Source organism: Hyperolius riggenbachi, chromosome 1 (genome assembly GCF_040937935.1).
Source record: "Hyperolius riggenbachi isolate aHypRig1 chromosome 1, aHypRig1.pri, whole genome shotgun sequence".
In the NCBI taxonomy this organism is placed as follows: Eukaryota; Metazoa; Chordata; class Amphibia; order Anura; family Hyperoliidae; genus Hyperolius; species Hyperolius riggenbachi.
The window spans coordinates 76,301,688-76,319,424 of NC_090646.1; the positions used below are offsets into that span (position 1 = coordinate 76,301,688).

At 46.6% G+C, this 17,737-nt stretch overlaps 1 protein-coding gene across 1 annotated transcript in view; it reads right to left on the reverse strand.

The window, feature by feature from the left end:
- The window catches only part of RMND5A (required for meiotic nuclear division 5 homolog A), a 59,911-nt gene extending 42,900 nt beyond the window's left edge, over positions 1-17,011 (reverse strand). The window contains exon 1 of the mRNA XM_068275271.1: positions 16,561-17,011. Within this exon, the coding sequence (XP_068131372.1) occupies positions 16,561-16,702 (142 nt within the window). The 5' untranslated portion in view covers positions 16,703-17,011. The remainder of the gene's footprint in view (positions 1-16,560) is intronic.
- Positions 17,012-17,737: the final 726 nt, after the last annotated feature.

A 17,737-nucleotide genomic window follows, 5' to 3' on the forward strand; every position in this document is an offset into this window, starting at 1 on the left:
TTGCCTCTTTATGCCTCCTCTGGGTCTCTCTCTTGCCCCCTTTGTGTATCTGTGCCCGCTCTCTCTGCGTCTCTCTGTGCCTCCTCTGTCCCCCAAGTAGAGTTGGGCGAACTGTTAGTTGAACTGCAGCCGAACTGTTCGGCTGCCCAACCTGTCATGTCGCTGTGGCTCTTACTACTTCCGGGTCGCAATGACCCGGAGTAGTACGTCTGCGCTGGCCCGGCGGAGAGCGTCCTAGATCGCGCTCCCATTGCCGGGCACTCTCTGCGCATGTGTGTGACGTCACAAACATGCGCAGAGAGTGCCCGGCAACGGGAGCGCGATCTAGGACGCGCTCCGCCGGGCCAGTGCAGATGTACTACTCCGGGTCATTGCGACCCGGAAGTAGTAAGAGCCACAGCGACATGACAGGTTGGGCAGCCGAACAGTTCGGCTGCAGTTCAACTAACAGTTCGCCCAACTCTACCCCCAAGCTGCATCAGTTCTGGACATAGCTTCTAATGCACGAAATACTTCCTGTATGTCATGTGACATACAGGAATCCGGAGTTTTGCCAAGCACACTTCTTCAAACTTCCCCCATGTGAAAATGACGTGATCGCGATAATTGCCGCTTTGACGATTCCGAAATTGTGATCTTGGTGATCACAATTTCGATTTAAATTCGATTTATCTTTCAGGCCTATCTAAATGTATGCCTCTTATGCGTGTCTCAACGTATATCTCCCATGTTTATCAATGCAATATCTGTCAGGGCCAGTGCACACCAAAAAGCGCTAGCGTAAAGCAAACGCTCAGCGCTTTTTGAAGTGTTTTTTTACGCCATTTATAAGCATGTGCCTAGTGATTTTCTAAGCATGCCTAGCGATTTGTGCAGCGGTTCGGTGTAGCATTTTTTATTATTTGTTACAGTAGAGCTGTAACTGAACAGCTTCTGTAACAAAAACACTTGGACAAAGCACATCACTCTGGTGTGATCCATCCCATTCAAATACATTAGCCAAGCGCTTTTTTGAAGCGCAATAATTTTAAAAAGTGCTCAGAAACGCTCTAAAGGGGCCCATACCCTTACCGATTTTCCCGCCGATACACAGCCGATTCGATCACTGTGATCGAATTAGCTGTGAAATAGTCGCGCAAACGCTGACTGAACGATCGATTCCCGTCCGAAATCGATCGTTCGTCGTTCCTGTCCGTGCGGAAGACTTCGCTCGATCGCCAGCGGGTCAGGAGTACGTCGGTAGCGGTGTTCGAATGCCCGACGCAATACAGTGTAAATACATTACCTGTTCCACCGGCGCGAGTCCCATGGTCACCGCTGCTCTGTCTCAGCGCTGGGCTCAGAGTCCGGCAGGCTTCGCTTCTTCCTGTCCCAGCAGGAAGTTTAAACAGTAGAGCACCCTCTACTATTTAAACTTTCACCGGCAGGAAGTAAAGTGAAGCTGGAGGAGCCCAGAACGCAGAAGAGACAGCGGAGACCAGGGGACTCGTGCCGGCCGGAGCATGTAATGTATAGCTCGGGGGCGCGACAGCTCCACAGATGTTGAATCGATTCCATGCCGAAATCAATTCACAATCTGTATTCAGTAAAGGCAGCCATACGATCCCTCTCTGATCAGAGAGGGATCTATCTGCTGGTCGACCTGATGGCAAATCGACCAGTGTATGGCCACCTTTAGTGTACACCAGCCCTCACATGTACTGCCAATGTCATGTGAAACACAAATAAGTCTGGCAATAATCATTTTCAGCCAACAATCACCCAACTCCTCCCCAGTTCATGAAACCACCGACTCCACCAAACTGACTCCAGGTACCCAAAATTGCTGCAAATCCTCAGCCCCAGATGTCACCTAGTGATTGCCATCACAGGTTTCAGGTAGAGTACTTATTTTGTATGTATATAGCACCAACATCTTTCCTAGAGCTGTACACAGTACAAAACAAATATCTTACTGCGAGGATAATTTTGCAGAAACACAGAGATCACACCAATTAATTCAAATTTCGTCTGTGATTTCTGGCTTTTTTCCGCATGCCCTATTTTGCATTTCATGATTTATTTATTTTTTGTTTATGCCCGCTCTTCATGCGATTTTACAGAATGCAAGTTTTCTGTGCTGATCAGTGAAGTTGATTTACATGAAAATGCGTAACTTCAAATTCACATGTGATTTTTACATACTCAATGCAATTTTTCTGCATTTATATTGACTTAAATCAAATGCAGTTTGTTCATCGCACGCAAAATAAAATCGAAACAGTGCAGCACGATTTAAAGTGGACCTGAACTCAGAACTTCCTCTCTGCTCTAAAAGATACGCAACATCATAATAACCTTTAACCTCCCTGGCGGTAAGCCCGAGCTGAGCGCGGGCTATGCCGCGCAGGAGGATTTCTCAGGCTCTGTTGGGGTGATTCGCCCCATTCAAAGTGCTGTGCGCGCAGCCAGCGCGCAGTCCATGACGTCATGCCGATCGTCGCCATGGCGACAGGAGAAGCCAAACAGGGGAACGCGTTATATACGGGCTCCAGTTTGCTATTGATGCCGGCGACGATCGCACTAGAGGGCCACACGCGCCCTCTAGTGGTGTTTCATGTAGCTACCACTCTGGTAGCTTTACATGAAACAAAACAAAAAAAAACAAAAAAAAGGATTTTTGCCCATTTGGCAAAATAAATTAACCGCCAGGGAGGTTAAAGAAACATTTCTTTGTTACAGCTGATACAAATCCGAAAACACATCTACACTCTACTTCCTACTTTTATGGAAGCATACATAGCGTTTACATCCTGTGCTTTCTGATCAGCTTATCTGCCGTGGCAGTCACCTGACACAGGGAAGAGACCAAATTACAATTGTGCTTAGTAACAGATGAGAGGGAATTAGACAGGCTAAACTCTGTAAATACATACAGGGTGCATTTCTCTAGGTTTTCCGTCTGTGCTGTGCAAGAGATCAGGTTCACTTTAAAATGAAGTGAAAACAGATTTCAATGTGATGTAATTGAAATAAAACGTTTGATGAACGTGAAATGCAGACCCGGACAACGCACGCAAATTCAGATAAGTGAACTGTCCCCGCAGAAGCCCTTTTTTCCCCCCTTTTCCAAACCATGTGCTCTAGGGACCCTTGTACCTTAATGCGTTGGTACGCTTTTTTTTTCTCCAAAGCAATACACTGTGAAAAAGCTTTTAATTAAAACTTGTACACAGGTAGTCCCCGGTTAACAAACAAGATAAGGACTGTAGGTTCATTCTTAAGTCGGAACACCTGCACCTGCTTATACAAGTTTAAAAGCCATTTTTTCTTTGATTTTTTTTTAAATCGATTTTCTCAAAAACTACAAGTCCAATTTGAAAAGATATTTTTGACTTGTTCCCATGGAAACACAGAATCCATGCCGTTCGGCGGGTCGTTCGTAAGTCGGGGACTACCTGTAGTGTGAACAGAGCCATAGGAAACCATGGACATTACTATGAAAATCAGTTGTCTTTCAGTTATAACAGAGCAACTGGCATAGTGTAAAAGGAACCTAATCGAGCGCATGTGGTGCAATTTGATTTTTTTTAAGTTTAGTTCCACTTTGGTAACAGAGAGATCCATATAAGGAAAACAATGGCACTGTAACTGTCTGTATAACCACAGTACAGTGGCTGCACAGAGAAAGAAAGCCATTGTTCTGTTACCCAACTAGAGCAGATATTCTGGGTCACACACAATGAACGTCTCACACCCACCTCAGAGGCCATGATCTCCTGCCAAATATGCTACAACTCCTGCTCAGGAAACAATAGGCTTTCTAATATTAGCTCATGAATACTCCTTTCTAGACTTCGTGTCAGTTCTCTTTTCCTAAACTGCCTTAGGAAACAAAATAGTGACGGTCTTCTGACCTGCTCAATGTATGTGGCTATGGGCAAGCAGGGCTGTGGAGTCAGTACAAAAATCATCCAACTCCTCAGTTTATGAAACTACCAACTTGGTACCCAACATTACTATGACTTCACAGCCCTTGCAGGGCAGGTATAAAAATGATCCAACTCAGACTCTTGTGTTTATGAAGCATCCGACTCCAGGTACCCCAAAATTGCTCCGACTCCTCAGCGCTGTGGGCAAGCACAGCATTGTGACAAAATGGTATTATCTATGTTCTTGAGGGCCCAGCTACATTCAGATCATTTTCTCTAGATTAAATGGATGACCGGTACCTGCAAAAGATGTGCCAAGGAGCAATCCACATGGAAAAACACCAGAAAAGCCACCAGCCAGCCGTCCTGTGCCCTCGCTGCAGCTCCTGCCCCAGGCGGTCGCTAGGTCAGCATCTACTGCACCTGCACGAGCGGCTCTCGCGGTCGTGCTGACGTCATCCGGACTGTATGGCTGGCTTTTTACAGTCTTCAGCTAGTCTCTTTAGAAAGTGTACAAGAGATCTTTAAAAAAAAAAAAAAAAAAAAAATTATACATACCTGGGGCTTCCTCCAGCCCCATGCGCACGGCTTGATCCCACGCCGCTTCCTCTAGCTCCATGCCGCTGTCCTCTGCGGCCGCCGGAGAGATACGTAGAAGGCACACTTCTCTTGTGCAGACTGGTCGCGACTGACAGAACTAACAGGACCCGATATTGGAAGCCCCAGGTATGTATAAAACTTTTTTTTAGATCACTGGTTTCCTTTAAAGCCCGTAACAACTTGCAAAAAAGTTCAGCCAATGAACAAATAGACATCTGGTCATCAAATCATTTTTATGAAGGACTGTTCCAGATGATTTTGATAAGTGGGCTCCCTGTAAAAAAGCTCACCTACACAATCTGTCCGTAGTTTTCGAAACCTGTTGCTACTCATACTACATGGAGGTGGTAAAATTGGTCAGTGATTTGCAAATCAAAAATTGCGTGTATGCCTTCTTAAGGTGCCTATAAAAGTACAATTTTCAGTGAAATAATCGACTTGTTACGAAATTTTATTTCTGATTGCATTTATCTGATTGTTTGGCCATTCTTCACTGAAGATTGTACCTTTAGTGAGCACCTTTACTCTTACACACCCATGCATTGAGCAGGCAAAGTGCATTAGAGATGGTGGCAAACAGCTTGCCAGTGAACAGCTATGGGCAGCCTGGCCGTGTACTACTTCCGGGTTGCAATGTCCTGCAGTAGTGCGCATGTCTGCATGCATCCTTGATTGCGCGCCTGTGGCAGGGCACGCTTCATGACATCACGCACATGCGTAAAGCGTGTCCCGCCACAGGCGCGCAAAGACACGCACCACCAGGCCTGGGCATGCATACTGATGGACGCATGCGCACACGGGCATGCACAGTACTGCGGGACATTGTGACCCGGAAGTAGTACAGGGCCAGGCTGCCCATAGATGTTCGGGGTGAGCAGCTCGCCTATGAGGTGAGCCATTCGCACACATCTCTACAGTGCAATAACAGATCGAACATGCTCACAATGTACAGGACTAATGACAGATCAGATGTGCTTGTTAGTTCCCTGCATAAATACACAACATGTGGTCTAGAAACAAAACAACTTCTTCACAAACTCCCTTTTTAGTAGACTTGGCTTTTGTGGTTGTGTTTAGCCGACATTGGGCATTTTTTTTTCTGCAAATGACAGTCTAAAGATCCTATTGAAATTAATTTCATGTATAATAGTGTTGTCCGGATCATGACTTTTGTGAGTCAAATCATCCGGATCATCAAAATGAACAATTCGGATCACAAAGGGCAGGGGGGGTCCTGGAAGCAGAACAAAGATGAATCGCTCAGTTGGAGGGGAGCCAGCCTTGCAGGGACAGGTAGATGAGAGAGAGGGGACATGGGTGCCACTGCCAGATATGTGTAGAGCACACGTACTGGCTGTAATGTGCTGCTGATTTTAGGCTGTCTGTTCCGTAGTTGTGCATAGTGAAAAAATGGGAAACGTTTGGCTCAGAAGCACAGCTCAGTAACTTTGCAGACAGCATGCTGGGCTAGGACAGGGCAGGCACTGAGAGTGCAGTGCAATATGATCCTCCTGCACTCGGCTCTAAACAGCTGCACTTCACCTCTCCCTAAATTTATGATGTGTTCGAGGTGAGAAAAGGGGAATGCTTTCCTTCACTGTGAGACGTTTGCATTCAAAGTATACAGATGATACATGTGGGTAATGTGTGCAAAAAAACATTTCTGCCCTCTGCTAACCCCTCTTCACCCACCTCCCTTCTCTGTCCACTCCCTGCCTTTCTCTGTCCACCATTCCCCCTTCTCTGTCTGTCCACCCCCCTCCGCTTCTCTGTCCACTGCAGGGAAAGTCCTGCCCTGCTAGTCATTTCACCCCCGAATGCTTCCCTAGTAAAAATGATTCGAATCATCCGAATCATTGAAAAGATCCGAACTTCCCATCTCTAATGTATAACATAGTGGGAGCGTACATTGCACCCACCGGAGGTCCGGTTCAGTGGCTGTTTCGCAGAAGGCCAGTGAGCAGTGGTAATTAGTCACATGCCACAGGCAGCGACACTGATCAGCAACTACAACAGGCTGCACAATGGTAAGAGCCGTATTAAAGGATATACTAATTGCCATGACTAATTACTGGGAATCACGTGGGTGGTGAGCACATTGAAAAGCAAGGGAATCCTCACAATACCATATGTGTGAATCAGCCTGTCTGAGAAGGCTTCAGTTACTCATGTTCTAAAGTGAAAAAGTAGGAAGCACATTTTATTTTTTAAAAAGATGAAAAAGTGCAGTGGGGGCTTCAAGGCTCATTACTAGCAAACACTTTTGCAATCATTTCTTCGACCACAAGTGTATTGGGGACCACGAGAGCATATAAAGGTTCACATGAACACATTTCAGTGTTCTCGCTAACTCAGTACTGCTTTAACCACTTGAGGACAGCAGTGTTCCCTATTTATTTATATCTTTTTTTACCCATCTCCCTCCCCCCAGCCAGCCAATTACAGCGACCGGCTGTTATAGGCTTCACATTATGAGAGCCAATCACTCTCCTGTGTCCCAAGGGGACAGCCGTGTCGCACGGCTGTCCCCAGTACAGCGCTGCTGTGGATCGCAGCGCTGTACTATGCTAATAGACGGCAGCTTCGCTGTCTAACAGTCTCTGCTGGGAGACTGAAGGCAGAGCAGAGCTCCACCTACCAAGCAGAGATGTGTGCGCATCAGCGCGTGCGATCTCCTGCAAAAGCCAACCCCAGGACATGACGCCAATTGGCGTTAGGTGGTCCTGGGGCTGCCGCCACGGTCACTCCCATTGGTGTGACGCGGTCTTTAGGTAGTTAAAAGGACAACTGTAGTGACAGGTATATGGCGGCTGCCATATTCATTTCCTTTTAAACAGCACCAGTTGCCTGGCAGCCCTGGTCTATTTGGCTGCAGAAGTGTCCGAATAACACCAGAAACAAGCATGCAGCGAGTCGTGTCAGATCCGATAATAATGTTAGACACACCAGATCTGCTGGGCTGCCAGGTAACTGGTTTTGCTTAAAAAGAAATAAATATGGCAGCCTCCATATCCCTCTCACCTCAGGTTCACTTTAAAGCAAACCTAAGGAGGCTAAAAGAAAAGGTTTGATTCTTACCCAAGAAGGAAATCTCTGAATCCTCCAGGAGGTTTTTCACTTCCTCCTTGACCACCACCATCACCGCTCACCAGTACCCTCTTTTAGTTTGCAGATGCACACTTCTTCACACACTGGTGTGGCCGTCCCACACCGTTTGAGAACGGCCATGTATGTGCAGTAGCAGGGAGCCGCTTGAGGATAAGTGTCCTTGTTCTATTGCTCTGTGCTCGTACATGGTGAGAATCATGGCGTCGAGAACAAAGAGGACACGGGTGACCTCTGGACTATCCAGAGGCTTTTCTCTACCTAGGTAAGTGTCTAACTTTTTTTCCCCTGCTGGCTAGGGTTCACTTTAAAGAGAACCAGACAGGAGAAAAGTAAAGCTTTTATTCATACCTAGGGCTTCCTCCAGCCCCATACGCATGGATCGCTCCCACTCCGTCGTCCTCCGCTGCCTGGATCCGCCGGTACTGGGTCCCGTCATTACAGCCAGTCGGCTGGCGGACAAGGCCAATCCTCCGCATCACAGGGGCTCCCTCCATACACTTATGCTTGCGGCTGCCTTCTGCGCAGCCGCATGCGTAAGGGTATGGAGGGAGCCCCTGTGATGCGGAGAATTGGCCGCGTCCGCCGGAAGTGACGGGACCCTGGTAGCGGCTTATGGGGCTGGAAGAAGCCCCAGGTAAGTATAAAAGCCTTTCCTTTTTTCACCCTCCATTCCTCTCTGGTTCCCTTTAAAGAGGAACAGTACGGTGGAAATGAACTCAGCACCAGTGTGAAGCTGATGGCAGATTTGTCAGGGAAAACTCAAGTCTTATGGCCCATACTCACGGGCTACATAAGTGGCCTGTCGCCAGCACACGTGAGTGTGAGCGTGTGCGTGACAGCTGGTCGCCAGGTCCCTCCGCGTACACATGCGGAAAAGGGATCAGCTGTGCGACGGAAGCTGTCGCCGACGTTCCTCCCCCTCGCCAGAAGCGCCGTCTATTTTCAATTATGTTGCTGTCGCTAGTCTGCATACTCACGCGGACTAGCGACAGTTGCGGCGCCAATCGCCTGGCGACATCAGCGACGATCGACGGTTCGGGATGCGCGCCCGTGAAACGCCTCATACTCACGGGCAACCTGTCGTCGCGTGTTGCGGCGACAATTGTAGCCCGTAAGTATGGGCCATTAGAGGGGAAAAAGTCCTGCAGCCAATGGAAATCTAGCTGAAAAAGGTAAAACCCCTCCCACAGTGTAGGTCTAAATGAAATTCAACCTACTGATGCACAGCCTTGTGGGTAATGACATCACATGCAGCTTATTCCTGATATCAAAGGTTGGATCTCTCAGCATTCTTAGCTCCTACACACTCCAAATTTTGAGAGTAGGGAGGGGACCCCACCAAATTACACATGTGCTAAACTAAAGCCCCCAGCCCCACTGGTTCACAGGACAGTATCAAAATTCCCTATCTCAGGAACCAGCAAGACTGGGGGGCTGCACTTTGGAACAGAGGTAGATCAAGTTGGTCCCTTCCCTACCCTCAAAATTTGGAGTGTAGGAGGCTATGAGTGCTGAGGTATCCAGCCTTTAATATCCATAGCATAATATAATACTGTAGTAAAAGGAAGATCAGGTACAGTATTAGCATAGCAACCTGGTGGAGAGCAGAGAAATGGCAGAAAATGACAGCATGAAAAGTAGTCTGTTTCATACTGAAAATTGTAGTAATTTTTTGCCGCAATTGTGTTTCCAGTTCTTGCTCAGGGAACAAGCATTGCTACCTGAATCCGAATTGCAAACAGAGTTGCGGCAAAATAGCAGGGATTTTCAGTATACAATAGTGCTCTAAACGATCTGGATAAACTTTGGTATCCTCAGGGCTGAGGAGTTGGAGTAATTTTTGGGTACCTGTAGTCGGAGTCGCTTGTTTCATAATCTGAGGAGTCGGATGATTTTTGTACCGACTCCACAGCCCTGGTATCTTCAGCTAAGGGAATAAAAACCCCACTTGTTGCAAACGTATATGCCAGAAACCACGCCGGGCACACATGTGAGGAAGAGGATGGAGCCCACGGCGGACACCGACAGGTAAAATATTCATGCACAGGAACCAGGGGGGGTACATTTTACACAAGGGGGGACAGCGCCAAGGGTTCCGCCGCATTAGTTGCTCATCCTGATATCGGTCTGGTTGCTCTGTTCCCATTTGCAGCATGAGCGTCCTGCTTCTTGTCCCTAGAGGATGGTACATGCTTGCAGCTCCGTCAAGCACTGTGTATATGACCATCACTGGAACTGGACAAACTGTCAGTCAATCACAAGACATTCTGACAATGAAAACAAATGTCTGCAAGAAGACTAAGGTTTAAGAAGCTTAAACATTCTTACTGAATGCAATGAAAACAGCAAGATGGTGACAAAGCTTCATAAAGAGGTACATTGAGAAGTGCAGCACTGTCAACTTAACAAATAGTATTTGTTATTGAGAGCTGTCACATGCCCAAAAACCAATCCCAAGAAGGGGTCACGTCAGGATGGTGGATGGGGTCAAAGGAATCATTCCATTATGCACTTATAAGCCAAGTCTTACTATGCCGTTACATAGTGTTCGCATTTTGCACAGCACTCTACTAAATAATGCAGGTCGCGGACTGTCCCTCAAAGCTCACAATCTAATGCCCCTACCGCAGTCTCAAGGTGCGACATAGCATATGGCGGGAGAGCATGCAAGAACAGAGACCGTCGCCACAGCATTCAATGCTGACAGACTGTGCATGAGCAGAGCTACTATCTCCAGGTCAAAGGTTAGAGACCTAATAAAGTCACGCCTACTACCTCAGTGAAATGGAGCCTCTCAAAGTAATCTGAAACATAGGTAAGGCTCAGCATACGTGCCCTCACCTATGTGTGGCCTCATTTTCACCCTTACCATTCAGCTCAGGTATCCTTTAGGGCTGGTTTACACAAGCACTAAATGCAACGTTTTCACCAGCCAACTAAAGCATTGTTCAAAGGAGATCTAATCAAATGAATGTAGGCATTGGACACTATTGCCTCAATTCACGGAGTTTTATCAAACACTTTATCAAACGTTTGATAAAACGTTTGATAAATTACCTCATGGGTAAAATCTAATTTTGAATTCACTAAGGTGTTATATATTTATCGAAAGTTTTACAGATAAAACGTTCAAAAAATATATAACACCTTAGTGAGATTTTACCCATGAGGTAAATTATCAAACGTTTGATAAAGTGTTTGATAAACGTTTGATAATGCTCCGTGAATTGAGGCCTATGTGTAGCATCCGCCATGGGCTGCAGGTCACACTTCTATGCCCCCTAAGGACTTAAAATGCAATCTGAAAACAGGTACCAATGACAAACAATTTTCTGCGTATTAGAAGAACAGTGTTTAGCATTGGCTGAATAAGCTACCGCCAGCTGTCTGGCAACTTAAAAAAAACCTGTACTGAAAATAAAAGTCAAAATAGGCAAACACAAGTCATACTTACCTTCCATGTAGTCTACTCCTCAGTGTCTTTCTCCTGTCCTGCGTCCTATTTGTTCACTATGATCATGGGAATTTTCCGTCCTCCATTTTGAAAATGGCCATTACCCATAACAGCTTTCTGGTCAGCACACAGTTAAACTATAACATCGCCCACTTGAGCCATAGGGAAACATGGACATTACTTGGTACATCCGTTTTCCTCTCAGCTAAAACTGACAGCAACTGATATTTTACTGACAGCAACTGATATATTTCAGATCTGACAAAATATTGTCAGAACTGGATGGGATTATTGTCAGAAGAAAATGGTGAGCTTCTGAGAGGAACTGATGGCAAGGTAACTATGCAATGTTCATTTGAAGTTACCTCATGTGTTTATTTTAAATATTTTTACTCAGTACAGGTTCTCTTTAAGCACTCCAGATCTCTCATCAACTCATTGGGGAGGGTTGGAAGCCACCATACACATGCAAGATTCTTGGCAGAGGCACAATAAACAAGGTTCAGAACTTTCTGGGAATAAGGAATATGGACAGTGGGAGCCAATTTGAGAGCATACACGCTCAGTGTTCTCCTTAGAAATTTTCTCCAGCTGGGTGTCATGAAAAAGTAGCCGGGCTGGGTGCAACATGAGAATGCAGGGCCAGTGCAACTCTGCTTACCGCATAGGAGGATGAGGAAGCGAGCTGATGACAGCTGGGTGGTCATCAAAATTAACTGAGTTGGGGCACTCGCTAAAAGAGCCTGGGGAGAACACTGCGCACTATATTGAACTCAGCCGAGGCGGCAGTTCATAGTTGCCTTGGCCAAAAATAAAGCATGAGCACAGATGTCACTCAAGCTCATTTAGGGCCCATTCACAGTCGGGCAGCTTGAGCTCGCGATTTGCGCTTTAATGATCGCCGGAGATCAGCAAAGCGCTGCTGCACAAGCAATCCAATGGGATTACTCTCACAGCAGCGACTGCTAGTGCTGACATCACACTGTGGGAGGGGTTTCACCAAAATATCAGCCATACAGAGCCCCCTGATGAGCCATTTGTGAAAAGCAATAGATTTCCCATGGGAAAGGGGGTATCAGCTACTGATTGGGATGAAGTTCAATTCTTGGTTATGGTTTCTCTTTAAAAAGTAATCTCTCAATGTGTCATGAAAGTTAATAAATGTTTTACCGCACTGCATCAAGTTATGACAATGGATTCCATCACATTGCTAACATAACGAACGTGTGAAGGTACCTGTACAATATACGGTGTTTACACCACCTCATCCATGCCCTCATAATTTCCCACCTTGACTATTGCAATGCCCTTCTGTCTGGTCTCCCTATGACCCGAATAGCCCCACTGCAGTCCATCATGAATGTGGCAGCCAGAATTATTCACTCATCCCATCGCTCCACCACGGCAGCTCCCCTCTGTGAATCCCTCCACTGGCTTCCTATCCAGTCCAGAATCAGATCCAAGATACTGTGCTGACCTACAAATCTGTCCACAAAACCTGTCCAACCTACATTTCCGATCTTACTCGGAGGTACACACCTAGCCGCTCACTCCGCTCCTCGAATGAACTTCGCCTGACCACCCCCCGCATAACAAAGCCCCATGCTCGCCTCCAGGACTTCTCAAGAGCTGCTCCAACACTATGGAACTCCATACCTCCACCCATTAGGGCAGCCCCCCTTTTTCAACAAGGCCCTCAGAACTCACCTTTTCACTCTGGCCTACCACCCCTCACAAGTGCTCTAAACCCGCAGCTGAACTCTGGTCCCCTACCTTTTGTGTCCCTACCTCTCCCTGTAGATTGTAAGCCTTCGGGCAGGGTCCTCCTCCTTTTGTGTCCTACCTGATCATGCACCTCCATTACTGTGAGACCCATGCTATGCATTTGAGTGAACCTAACTTGCCTAATCTCCATGCTCCATCCAGTGACAGACTAAGCATTACCTGGTACTCAGACTGTGCTGCATGATCTGGTTTTCTTGTATTCCTGTATTGTCATATTGCTGTATGTCACCCCTATATATTGTCTGTAACCTTAACTAATGTCCAGCGCTGCATAATATGTTGGCACTTTATAAATACAATAAATATACTGTATGTGTGTATAAGAATATTACTCACAAGGGTGGGTTGGTTAGTCCAGCAAACACTGTAAGTGCATGTGGAGGAGTAACAACAATAACATTTCTCCCATAGGACTCAAAGCGCTTAGGCTCTCTCAGATTCAGTAATTGGTAGTAGGGTGAAGTATTAACACAGCGGATGAAAATTATATTTCTGCAAATGCCAAACTGAACAGGCGGGTCTTCAGTCTGGACTTAATCACATCCAGAGATGGAGCTGCCCTAATCTGCTGAGGTAAGGAGTTCCATAATGTAGGAGTGGCATGACAGAAGGCACTGTGGCCAAAAGTTTTCAGGTGGACTCTGGGTATGACTAGATTATTAGAACCTGTGGATCTGGAGATTGCAGGGATTGCTTCGCAGCTGCAACATTTCTTTCATGTATCCATAAAAGAAACCATCCCCAGAAAGTACTGTCTCCATTCAGCCTCGTAAGGTTCTTGGTGGTTGCAGTTCCCAAAGAGATTAATATACTTTATGAGAATAAAAAACTATATAGGACCCCTAGATATACACAGCTTTGAGCATGTGCACAGCCTGGGAGTTCTAATTGATGGGGATTTAGGCCTAGTCCACACTAGGTCCTGAAACGTATGTGGCTGCGTTTTTCAGCCCTGATGAAAAACGGAGTCCCGGATACTAATGTTAAAAATAGCAGCCATCCTCACCCAAGAAAAAAATGGACCCGTTTGCGGGGACCAGTTTTCAAAACCTGAACGGAAGGTCCGGATCTGCTGCATTTTCACGGACCACGGATGGGTAGTGAAAAGCAATGAGAAAACATATCCATCTCCACAGGCAAAATAGCAACAAAAACTGATGAGAAAACGGATAGCCTGAACTTTATTATTGGCCAAAAAAAATCCTCCCACTACCTTCCTAATGATAGAGACGTTTTCTGTCCGTTTTTTGGGGTAAAAAAACTGAACGGAAACTGATGCAAAACGAATGCACTTTGATCAGTTTTCGGTCCGGTGATACTTCCCCTGATCTTCCCCTAATCCCGGACTGCAGTGTCCGTCCTGCAACCGTGCCTAGTGTGGACCTAGCCTTAAACTTCAGAACTCACATCTCTGCTGTGGTGAAATCATCCTATTTTCACCTAAAGAACATCGCAAAAATCAAGCACCTCATCCCCCCAGAAGACCTGCCAACCTCAGTTCATGCCTTCATTACATCCCGACTGGACTACTGTAATGCTCTCTACACCGGCCTTCCAAAAAAGGACCGATACCACCTAGAGCTTATACAGAATACTGCTGCAAGACTGTTAACCAATCAACTCCATCACTGCCACATAACACCAGTTCTGCACTCCCTTCACTGGCTACCTATAAAATGGAGGGTCCTATTGAAGATCAGCCTACTGACATTTAAGTCCCTATATAATCTGGGCCCTGAATACATGAAAGAAATGTTACAGCTGCATAGTAATCCCTGCAATCTCAGATCCACAGGTTCTAATAATAGTCATACCCAGAGTCCACCTAAATTTTTTTGGTCCCAGAGCGTTCTGTCATGCAGCTCCTACATTATAGAACTCCTTACCTCAGCAGATCAAGACAGCTCCATCTCTGGACACCTGTTCAGTTTGGCATTTGCAGAAATATAATTTTTGTTGTGTGAATACTTCATCCTACCACCAACTACTGAATCAGAGAGAGCCTAAGTGCTTTGAATCCTATGGGGAAAAAAAACAAAACACTAGAAATATTATTGTTGTTATTGTAGAGAAGGTTATCTAACAGTGCACACTGGGAGGAGGGAGGCACCCAACTAATAGTTCAAAGACTATATATAGGATAAGGCCTACCTTAAAAGAGACTAATCGAGCATTTTTTTTTTTCAACAAACTTTTATTTTGCACAAAGACAATGCATCTTATGCCCCAAAGCCACTTCCTGAGGGCAATAGATTGTCTTGATCGAGTAAGTATAAAGCCATGGGTGCCTTTTTGTAAAGGGATTTAATCACCCTAGTAGCACCGCCGCATCGGTGCATCCACCTTCCTGTAAAGTGAGTGTTGCAGGCTTACATGTCAAGCTCACCTGTCTGCTGTCTCTTTGAATTTCCAGCACAAGCGTCTGCAACCGGTGACACCACTGTGTATACTGACGTCATTGTCACATGGTACAGGTGCTCAGAATAAAAAAATAAAAAACAGTGAACACAAGAGGAGGGGAGGAGTCACATCACCATGACAGGTGAACCTGCAACATTCATCACGGCCATTGGGTATCATTCATAAAGCATTTCCGCATGCGGAAATGCTAAAAACAGCTGACTTTACCGACCACTCGGCAAAGTCAGCATTCATAAAGGCTCTTTCCGCATGAAAAAAATGACATTCCCGTGCAGAGCGATACATTTCCGCCTTGTGCAGAGTTTTTCTAGATTAATCTCGAAAAAGTAACAAACACATCCATTCATAAACATTAGAGCAAGCGGTATCTGGAAGGAAAATACCGCTTGCTCGACAGTAGCAATAGGCGGGCGGATTACATGTAAATGAATGGGACGGACCTCCCAAGCAGCATCAGGCAGAGGAGCGCACGGAGGGAATCGGGCAGCTTTTATGTTTCCGCATGTCTTCCACCACGCTACCGCCAGCTTCCTCCAGAAAACCTCTGCACTTGTATCGCAACAGGCAACTTCTTTATGAATGACCACCCAGAAGTCTTAATTACCGGTTGCGGAGAAGAACGGTGTTTTCCCGCACTACCGACAGCCTCTTTATGAATGATACCCATTGGAGGTATACATACACTTGAAGGGAGACCAGCCAATGACGACTGCCTCTACCTACTATCCAAAGTTTATAGAGCAGCCCCCAACCAACAATCAACCTGGCGGATAGATTTGGCCAAGGGCATCATTCTCTCTACTCATTTTGCCAGTCATGTGACATCACTCTCACCACAGCATTGACTTTCCCCAACACATAGCAAGAGAACATGTCACTAGCCTACAAGCTAGCGAAGTGTCTATACAGCATCAGTCCTGCAGTATCACCCAAAGGACTAACGACTAAGAACAAATCCCTGTAACATGCGCCATACATGTCGTTGGATCACTACGGGCATGAGGACAGCATACTGAAATCTATTTAAATAAAAAAAAAAAAAAAAATCAATGTGCAGCGCATGGCAATGATAGATTGCTCTCCGATTAGATGTCGATGAGAGAGGGATCTGTCTTTTGGTCAAGTCGGGAGGAAGTCTGCCAGTGTATGACAGGCAACCTGCTATATTGACACTGCCAACCATTCTCTCTGTCTGATGCATCTCCTGCCCTCAGCTCGTCTCCAGCAGCACTCCAGGCACACAGTAACACTCAGCACTCCCCCTGTAGGCTTGTGGCTTACCCGAGGCCTGCATGATCTCCCTGCGGAGCCCCCCCGCGTAGTCGATGAGCTCGTCCAGGCTGCGCTCGCTGTGCTGCCCATAGCCGGAGAACTTCTGCAGCACCTTGTCCAGCTCCCGCTCCACCGTCACGCACTGCTCCATGGCTCCGGGGAGGCACCGCCGCTTCCTCGCACGCACCGGCCGGCTTCCTCCACTCTCACCGCCGCTTGTTTTTGTTTTTAACGGAGCTCAACATTGACCTGTTTTACCGGGGCCGTACCATTCTGCCTTACGGGGAAGGATGATATTATTTTCTTCATACACCTCCCAGATAACTCATGGAATAAACATTGTATTTAGTCCATTCAGGTTTATTTTACAGCAGATTATGGCGAACAGCCCCTGGGATGGGTGGGTATATTATATCCGGTGTAAGAGAGGAGCATGAAGCAGACGGCCATCCCTTACACCGGAGATGCATAATGGTATATTCCGTGCGTTGACGTCACGCTCTGTTCCCTGAAGCCAGCAGTATGATTGCGCCATGGCTTCCTTTTTTTTAACATCCGGGTCTGGCTGTTGTTGCTGGGCGGAGTCCGGGAAGCTGCCTCCAGGATTATTCGCTAGAGAGTTTGTGGCTGTAAAACATAAGTGTCCTCAATGCAGGAGACATGTTATAGAAGCCTACAATAAAAATCAGTGGAAAAGTATGCTAAATACTGCTGTTTGTATTTACCAATATCTCTCAGATACCAACCTTACACAGAGCATGTACTTATAAGGCGCTGAAAATATCAGGCAATGGAAAAAGAAGAGGACCAGGGACTGAGCCCTGAGGTACCACAGTGGACAGTGGCGTGTCCACTTTCCATTGGGGTACCTCAGGACAGTCCTTAACCCTCTACTTTTTTCCATTGATATGCATGGTCTTGTCAACTGAAAGAGTACTTGAGGCTGAAATGACAGAGCCTGTCATGACAGGCCTGACATCTTCCTTTCAGGCAGGTGATCTTTGGCCACACCCACTTGTGTGGCTGCAGCCCACCCCCAGCTCGGCAGCCGTGGCCTGATTGGTGGCTGCCAAGCTGCAGTTGAGCCACGGCCACGCAGGCAGAGGTGTCCAAAGAGCTTTGGCAGTCTCCGGAAACATGGCCACACTGCCGTACTGCTGAGGGGAGTGGCAGTGTTGCCAACTAA